Source organism: Labrus mixtus, chromosome 19, assembly GCF_963584025.1.
Source record: "Labrus mixtus chromosome 19, fLabMix1.1, whole genome shotgun sequence".
Taxonomy (NCBI): Eukaryota; Metazoa; Chordata; class Actinopteri; order Labriformes; family Labridae; genus Labrus; species Labrus mixtus.
This window is the reverse complement of record NC_083630.1, coordinates 17,780,629-17,789,913: the sequence shown is the minus strand read 5'-3', so window position 1 is coordinate 17,789,913 and position 9,285 is coordinate 17,780,629. Positions and strand designations below refer to the sequence as shown.

At 41.1% G+C, this 9,285-nt stretch overlaps 1 protein-coding gene across 3 annotated transcripts; it reads right to left on the bottom strand.

Annotated features, from left to right (window-relative positions):
* Positions 1 to 3,598: 3,598 nt before the first annotated feature.
* On the bottom strand, positions 3,599 to 9,285 carry adcyap1a (adenylate cyclase activating polypeptide 1a). 3 transcript variants are annotated; one of them, XM_061064347.1, is made up of 7 exons: positions 8,986 to 9,281; positions 8,652 to 8,756; positions 7,934 to 8,068; positions 7,264 to 7,368; positions 6,210 to 6,344; positions 5,517 to 5,637; positions 3,599 to 4,092 (listed from the first exon to the last, which is right to left on the bottom strand). In XM_061064347.1, exons 2-7 carry the CDS (start codon positions 8,747 to 8,749, stop codon positions 4,084 to 4,086), a joined length of 603 nt encoding a protein of 200 aa, XP_060920330.1. In that variant the 5' UTR covers positions 8,750 to 8,756; positions 8,986 to 9,281; the 3' UTR covers positions 3,599 to 4,083. The 3 variants fall into 3 exon arrangements, with proteins under 3 accessions (XP_060920330.1, XP_060920331.1, XP_060920333.1); XM_061064348.1 differs by lacking the exon at positions 7,264 to 7,368 and having other exon boundaries at positions 8,986 to 9,283; XM_061064350.1 differs by lacking the exons at positions 3,599 to 4,092; positions 5,517 to 5,637; positions 7,264 to 7,368 and having other exon boundaries at positions 5,644 to 6,344; positions 8,986 to 9,285.

Here is a 9,285-nt window from a genome sequence, read left to right as displayed (position 1 = left end):
TGCCATAAACGAGTTAATCCAAGTGTTGTGTCCAAGTGTTTTGCTAGAGAGCTGTTGCTGACAAAATGACTTATTTGAGCAGAGTAAATATAGCAGCAGCTTTCAATGGCTGAACTTTTGCTCTGTTTTGCAGTCAGTCAAACAGGGCCCAGGGGGCAGCAGTGATGAAAGAGCTTCCTGTGGATTTCCCCTCCAGAAAGCTGTCACTCACATGGCCCCCAGAGGAGCGAGGGGGATCCTAGACTGAGGCTCAGAGTCTTGGTTGTGGCGTAGGTCTTGAATGTGTAAGAGAGACCGTGTGAGTATACTTAGCTGTTTGCCAACATTTTACAACTCCACGTTTCATGATACACATCTGATATCATATTGCTTGTATCCTTTCCTGGACTGTTTTTAATAAATCTAACAGAACATCACACAAAGGAACAGTTAATTCCTCAAGTCATCAAATATATTCATAGTCAAAATCAACACAATGATTGGAATGATGGAATTTCATCATCAAGATGTCTAGCAGAGTACAGGTTTTGGTCACAATAACTCACAACTAAATGTTGGAGTCCATGCTCGACCGTTAGAAAGGTGTTGGGTTATAAAGTACTTTAGTTGGTTGGTTTAGCTGGTTGGTAAGTTAGTTGGTTGGTTGGTTGGTTAGTTGGTTGGTTGGTTGGTTAGTTGGTAGGTTGGTTACTTGGTAGGTTGGTTACTGGGTAGGTTGGTTACTTGGTTACTTGGTAGGTTGGTTGGTTAGTTGGTAGGTTGGTTGGTTGGTTACTGGGTAGGTTGGTTACTTGGTTACTTGGTTGGTTGGTTGGTTAGTTGGTAGGTTGGTTGGTTGGTTACTTGGTTGGTTGGTTACTTGGTTACTTGGTAGGTTGGTTGGTTAGTTGGTAGGTAGGTTGGTTGGTTAGTTGGTTGGTTACTTGGTAGGTTGGTTAGTTGGTTGGTTGATTGTTGAGTCTGTTCACTGTTGAGATATTTAAATGTAAGCATTTTTTGTCTTGACTTTGCTGACCTTTATAATAATTTGTGAAAGCATTGTTTCCAGTGTGTCTGTGCGCTATCATGGATCACTACGCACTGTTCAACCTCTGTTTTCGCCCCTGAGAGCCTTCAATCAGCCCCCTTCACCTCTCCGCCCTCCTGCAACTTGGTACTGCAGCCTGTAAAAAACAACAAAGCTGAGACTGAGCCATTTAAGTGAAATATATCCAGCATGATCTTTGGGTGCTCAGGACAGGCACCGGGGCCCTGCCCACTTCCAATGCATCCTCTTTAGACTGGTTGCCTGGCAACACTGGCTGATTTGGTTAGAGGGTTAGGAAAGGGTCTAGCAAGGGCCAGAGGAATCAGATCACTCCCATTGATCATCTTCTCCCTGCACTCCTCTGAGAGCTGAGGCCAAAATCAAAGCCCTGCCATCATGTCTGAGAGGGGGCTATTGTAAACAGGAGAGTAGAAAGAGGCATGGCTGGCCTTTGTGTGGCTCCTCAGACAGACACACAATGTGATGTCGAACTTCTCAAAATGTGATTGTATTTAAGGGCTTTCAACGACATTCCAGGCGCTGGAGACGGCAGGTCCAGAATAACCTTCGATTTCTAGAAAAGGTCCTGTTCTGTGGTGACTTATCAGACATTGTATTATGTTATAATATTAAGAGATATGAGGGATCTATTTAGAGTATTAAGCTGCCATTTAATTTGACAAGCATATCAATAAGTGTCACATGGAGAAGGAAAAGGGGGGAGGTCTCTTGAGTGGGTGGGGGTATTCTAAATGTCAACCACTTTACCCACATGGTGGGAGTCTCCTGGGGTTTTAACAGAAGAGATACACACTGGACTGATAGGTCATATCATGAACGAGATGGTATGTTTACAACACCTTTTTAATCCTAACATGATAGTGACTATTCTAACACTTTCAAAGAACAAATAGTATGTTGAGTCAACACACTGCTCCTGCTTATGGACAAAAATGAATATGAACTTTACTGTGGACTCTGAAGCTAATATCATCTAGCCCATTAATATGATTTGATTGCCCATTACCTCATTCTGTCCCTGGCAACTGGTGCAGGGTTATTCAACACAGGAAGTGGATTCACTGAGAAAACAATGTTGTTTTTTGACTCACCAAAGAAAGAAAGTTAGAGTGAAATTAAACACCACGCCCCAGTCAACCAAAGCAGAGTGAAGATAAATCTATTAAGACAATTTATTTAAGACCAGACTGTAAATATTAATGGACGGAGCTTGAGTGACGTCACCGATTTGTCATCGGCAGCAGCTGCCATGTTGGAAATGCTGTCTCAGCCTAACTTTCAGTCAACCTAACGACAGGTTAAGAGCTGCCTTATGACAACCTTGCCACACTGAAGCTTCAGTGTTTAGCCAGCTCTGCATCGGTCTGTAAACCTTTCTGCGTTTTAACCTCTCTCCATTTTTGAAAAGCATCTCCAATATTGATCCTAGTTTGAGCACGTTTCTGCTCGTGGAGCTTATTAGAAACATGCAGAGGCTTTTTAGGTCGGGTACAATCACTTCTCTCTGAACCACTTCTCTTGCTCGCTTCCATCGCTGCAACACCTGTTGGTTTGACCTGATAACTATCTATCTATCATATCTGGCAAACCGAGGGGCGTCCAAAACGGCTGGGTGGGGGGTGCCTTAAAACCGCCTACCTTTCCTTAATGTCTGATGATATAGTAAGGTCATTATATGATTTAATTCAGTAGATATCATACATATTGCTCCTTTAACAATAATCATCAATTGTTGAATTAACTTATATGTTATTATTTGGGAAAGCTTGCTTCTTACATTGCAGCTGTACATCCAGCAGGTTATTTCATGTAAGACTGGTAGATTTCTTTCTCAATAAATCCCTCATTTCTGTGCCGGTTTAGATGAAACCAGTCCACACCATCTTTCTTGCTTCACACAGTTGACATTGTTGTTTTTGGCACAAAGTGTGTGTACCAGTGTCGAGCCCAGCCAACTGTTCTGCCAGTCCTGCAAGGCCTTTGGTGGCGACGGCTGAAGTCCTGGAGAGGCGTAAAGTGCAGCGAGGCAGAGTGTGGCGCGGGCTGGGTGATCCCTCCCACGTCTCTTTACTCATGCTGTCCCGAGGGGAGTCAGACACCTCAGCCTGGTGTCACTGTTCTTTCGCCAAAGCCACTGAGTCACCAGGAAAATTGGGCACACACTTGGATCCCTTGGTCTGCCCTTTTATTCTTTGATTTAATCTTTGCATCTTCAAGATTTAAACACCCACATTGAGATAAAGACAGGAAACTGCTGGACACGTTTTTTGTTTTTCCGGGTTGAATTCGTTTTTATTTCAATGGATATGCATGAATCGATTTAACTGTTTGTAGCTTTGGCTCATGTTATTGTGTGTGGTCTTCATTAATGTGGCATACTTCAAAATGTTCTCCAGTACTTCCGTCCATGAATCTCAGAGATTGTGATTCCTGTTAAAACAGTCGAGGGAGGGTCTATCTTCAAGATGATTTCTACTAATTTTAATCGTCTTAAATGTGTCTAAACTAAAAGACTTATGGTGATATTGCCTTCAAGGATAAGACGAAATGTTTTTGTTGTTTACAAAAAATTTATTCATACAAATCTTACAACACTTTTTTTTAAACATTTATTGACTTGACCCTTGCAGATCGCCATTTGAAGTAGTAATCTAATATTCAATTTCTACACAGTAAATATATATATATATATATCTTTGAAGATAATTCATTTGAGTAAGGCTATTGGCGCTTTCATTATTATACATATAATGATTCATGAAGAGTGGGGGAACTCATCTTCCCCTCTATTTTCACAAAACGTCTAGTGCTCTAAAACAAAGTGCAAAAACAAAGCAGTGCAAGCAAGAGCGCTTCACCCGTAAGCTTGGATGCTACTAAAGATCAAAACGTCAACACAAATCAAAACAACAACATAAAGGGTGAAATGTAAGCTGGTGATGTGCAGCATTGTAGGGCCACTAAATAGCCATCTGTGATTCATGGCGATTTTTAAAGTCGATGCAAGGCACCACAGCCGCAAACTGCTTCCTGCGTCACAAAGCCTGGAGGGGGAATGCAAAATTAAAGAAAGATTGATACAGTAAACAGAAATGGAAGAACTTTACCCTGCTGGTTGAAATTAAAAAAAAGTGTATCTGCAATAATCTGCATATCTTCCTCACTAATGTGGTCAGAAAAAAAGTGCAGCGAGAACCATTACAGGTTAGAAAATAACAATGAAGTCCAATCCAACAACTTTCTCTTTTTACATTTTTCAATCTCACTTCGAATTTCAGATTCAGCATGTTCCTGTTACTATTTCATTCCCTCCATGTCTCTCTAAGTGATATTTTCTCTTGTCATCATTCTTCTCTACTTTCATGCAGTCATGTCAGTCAGTTTTGGAAGCCTTTGGACCGTCCTTCAAATGGATAACAGAAAGCTGTTTCTTCATATCAATGTGACAGTAGGTATAAATTACTGCTTCAGTTACAGTTAAAGCATGACATTAGACTGAAGGGATTCTTGCCAACAGTATAGTACATTCATATCATTCTTCAAAATGGGACAAATGTCAACCTACAGTTTGTGTTAAAAAGGTAATGTGAGGAGATACGGAATACACAAAACAACATCCAGAAATGGCAGGTATGTATGTTTGCAGAAGTCAGAAAGCAGAAAGCAAAACCATCCGGTTGGAGTCGTCTGCACAGACGCCGTGGCTAGTGCAATTACTTTAATCATGCAGTCTACTGTACTTGTTACATCGGTTCATATGACAGATAAAAGGGGGAAGCACAATAGATCCAGAGGGTTCAAAACACAAGAGTTCAAAGTGTCAAAAATAGTGCGAGAAGATACCATGTAACAAGTATCAAGTTTTTTTTTTATGCTTTTTTAAAAATTTGCTTGAAGGATGATTAATATCGAAGTGATACTTCTTTATGGACAGCAGAGTAGGAGGTTTTCCAACACACACAGGAAACAGTTGATAGAAACACAAGATTGGCACTTTACATGAGTCAAAGGTGTTAACTCACTCTGTAAACACTGCAGAAGTAAAGGAAAAGAAAAAAAAACCTCAAAAGCACTCAGGTCCTCGGGTCAGATTTGGGAGAATTTCTGGGTGGATAAAAATTTGGAAAGGTGTCATTTTTTTAAAGTTTCAAAGAGTCCAAGGCTCTCATCGGGTGTTTTAATCCTCAAACTGGATGCTGATCAATTTGGGCCTCTTTCCATCAATCAAGAATGATACGTGTTATATATCACTTAATGGGATCAGGTCGGATAAAAGGTTCAAATCTGTGAGACTTCAGAGAGACAGGAGCACAAATGAGATGGAAAAAACAGCAGGGTTTGAGTGTTTGGAGCAAGATCACAAGAGTTAAAGGTGAGAGGAGAAGTACAGAGGACATGAGACGCCCATCCCCCCCCCCCTCCCTCCCCACTACGAGGATACGGCCTCGCGTAGGAGCCTTCAACTCACCGGAAATTCGGGAGAGAACTGTTTCAGCCAATCTCCCAAAAAAGCCTCAAACTCATCCCCGTCCGGGAGGGCATCAAAGTCTATGTCTTGTAGGATTGGGTGAAAAGCTATTTCTTCAAGGCTGTTGTGAATAAAGACAACTAAACTCTTAATGTCACTTTACAAAAAGCAGCATTCAAATACATTGATTGTCTTTGAAACTATTTATTTGTCCTCACAATCATATCTCTTCACTGAATGTTTAAAGACAGGGCTGTTGGAGCAGATCGTCATGGGAACAATTGCCTCCCCTCGTAAATAAATAAATCTAAAATAAATCAATGAATACATAAATAGAGGCTATTCTTTCTGGGGGGGGGGTTTCTCGGAATGAACAAAAAAATTGGTCCTCACAGTAGATATGTGTGTCCTTAAGTGCTTAAAGTACAAAATAAAAACAATATTATTATCAAAATATTCATTTTAATGGCTTACTTCATACATAAATACATGTTTAAGAACACAAAAGCGATCCACTGATTGTTCTGATCTTAGAATGACTTCATCTGGGGCTGCACACATGAAAATTTTGTTGGTTTTTTTTTCAGGAAAGGAGGGGGTTGGGGGTGGGAGGGGGTGGGGGGGTGGGGGGGGGGGGGGGGGTGCTACAAATATGCCTGCCGGCGTCCTTTGTTTCTAATTCTCTGTCTATACCTTTTCCCCAGGACGGCTGCCAGGTATTTCTTGACGGCCATTTGCTTTCTGTAGCGGCTGTAGCTGTCTGTGAAGATCCCATCTGAGTGTCGCTTGGACAGAGGCTCCGAGCTGTCGTCCAGTGTTTTCCCCCCGCTGTGAGAGAGGAGAGGTGGTATGAGGTTTCAGCGCCATTGCTCTGATAAATTCATACTTACATGACCCCTCTGTATGAACAGCCTGAGGTGCTAATGGGGACGACAAGGACACTTTGAATACCGGCTGGAGAATCTAAGTGGTAAAATCATTTAGGGCCTGTAAATGCATTTTTAAGGTTTTATGTTAAACTAAATACAAGCCTGTGGTCCTAAGGTGTGACAACTTTGAATCAGGCTGAGAAAATCCTACTGGGAATCAGACATCCCACTTTTTTTTTTTACCCACACTGCAACTTTTTTGAAGAATTTACAAGGAACTAGTCAGATTTCACCTTTTTTTTTATCTGAGAGCATTTTTTTTTTCGTTTTTGCATAAAGAATAATCTTACAAAGGGTTTAATTCATAAACATTATTAAAATCTCCACTATTCTTATCCTCCACTATTTAGCTTATTTCAGGACAATCTGGCACATGTTTCAACCTGAAAAAGTCGTGACAGGTTTCCCCATAATGATGAGGAATTGCACCATCACTCCCATCACCCCCCAACCATCTTTCCATCTGGAGCCACTGACTCCATCCTACACATTATTCTTGTGCAAATACACTTAGATTTGTACTGTTTTAATTCTTCCCTCTGTGCCTGGAAGTCACAGCATCGGGCTTAGAAATCAAACAAATCAATCAGGTGTCTGCTTTAGTCTCTCTCCGATGATTTCATAGCAGATTCACTTGCATGCTGGGAGTTAATGGGACACAGACACACACACACACACACACACACACACATACACAGTACACGTACAACGAAGTGAAATATGAGCATCTAAAGGATCAGTCAAAGGAAACCAAAAAAAAACGCACAAAAGACAAAAAACATGAAAGAATAAATGAGAACTGAAGAAGAAGTTCTTACCCTACACGCTTTGCCATCAGAGAATGAAGATATTTCCTGGCTGATAACTGACCCAGCGCTTTCCTGTAGGCTTTATTAAACATGCCGTCTGCATGCCTTTCCGTTCTGGGATGATAGATAGTTACACAGTAAAATCACCACACACCCAGCGCAAGAGCAACATTTACAAGTAGCTGCACTGCTAAAAAAAATAAGAAAAGTCCATCAAATTGATTGTAGGTGGAATAATTGGCCACAACCTCTTAGGAGACTGAGATATACTCCTTTGGTTATTTGCGAAACATTTGGCCTCTTTTCTTGAATGCCTACTAAAAAAAAATCCCTTTTAAAGGAACATTTCGAAAAATTTAAAGAAAAAGAAATATAGGATTTGCAGCCTTTGCATCGTTTTCCTCGTCTTTTCTTTTTTAAGGAAATCATGGTTTCATCGTCTAAAGTTCCCCTGGGAATACAGCAAAACAAAAAGACAAATTTTCTGAAATAATAAAACACTAAAAAAAATCAATCATGTTAAAAAAGGCTACTGACAACATTTTGACGCTACATTTCTGGACAACACGTACAACAAGTAGACAGAAATATAGGACAACAGCGATGAAACGTTCAACATGGATATTTAAAAAAAAAAGTTTGGGTTAAAAAAAATGGCGATGCTGGTGATGATGTTCACCTTTTCTCTTGTGGAAAATACATGGAGTAGACGTCCTCGGCCACAGACGGAGCGCTCCTCGCTTCCATTTGCTCTCTGTCGTAATCCAGCGACGGTAAAGAGTTTCCACCCTCATCGTAAACCTCACTGTCCAGTCTAAAACGAACAGACACTTTTTTTTAAAAAAAATAACTCTGAAAATAAGCAGTTACCGTCAGAAAATTACGCAATCACCCTGAGTAATGTTTTAAACTCAAACGTTTCAGAGACTTATTGTCTTATATATAAAATCATTCCTCCAGCTGCCCCCCCTTAAATGATACTTCATGCAACACTTAATACTTTTTTGTTGCTTTTTTTGAATAATGCACGCACTATTCTGCACAAAACGTCCCCTATTAATTATCGAATCACTTAAATCGATGGGTTAATTGCTGCAGGACACGCTGACACACTAGTTCACTGCCTCAGCAGCCTAAATGACATTACAACCGCTCCCTGGTGAATGTTTCCCCGCAATTATTTCTGAGTGAGCAGCCCTATGGATCGGCTGTCAGATGGGTTGTCCTGTAATCCAATATGCTCTTAGGACCGTAGACATGACTAACTGAGAAGCAGATGTGGTATTTAACCTGCGCCCTGCAACTCACTGCCATAAAGAACAAGTTCTATACCTGCAGAAAAATACAAATCAGTACATGAAAAGTCACATTTAAAGGATGAGTAAGAGTTTACATACCTAACACTGGGAAAGCTAAGCCCCACAGGTGAGCAGTGGACGCTGCAATGCATTATGATTCCATAGATGAGTAAGGCTAAAGTCGCTTTACTAGACATTGTCCTGCTGCAAAAAGAAAAGAAAAACGATATGAATTGAGTGCACAGGAGCGTATTTTCACTCAAAAGAATACTTATACGCTGCAGTCAGGTGGCTTCTGATGTTTCTCTGTGATGTTTAGTTACTTTTACACTACATCTGTGTGTTTCTAAAAAGTGAAAAATCAGCCAGACCCGGAGGCTTCCCACCTTTACGCTGCGTAAAAACCACCTGAAAAAAAAGAGCCTCCTCTTACCAGTGGCGAGACGCGATCCGCTGAAGACCTCAACTGGGAGAGTGAGATAGGATCTCTATCTCAGTCCCGCACTCTCTCTCCTCCTTACTCTCTTCTTGCTCTACTCCCTCAGTGAAGCTCTTCTTCAGTTTGCTTCTTCTTGTTCCGAGTGTGCAGTCCTCCGTGCGCCCGCAGCTCAGTTCTCGGGGATTTCTACGTCTTCTCGGTCATGGGCGGAATGAAGAGCGCCACACAATTGTCTGCGGAGAACTTTCCTCCGTCCTATGAACTTAACTCCCCCTCGGTTTTTTATTCATGAAG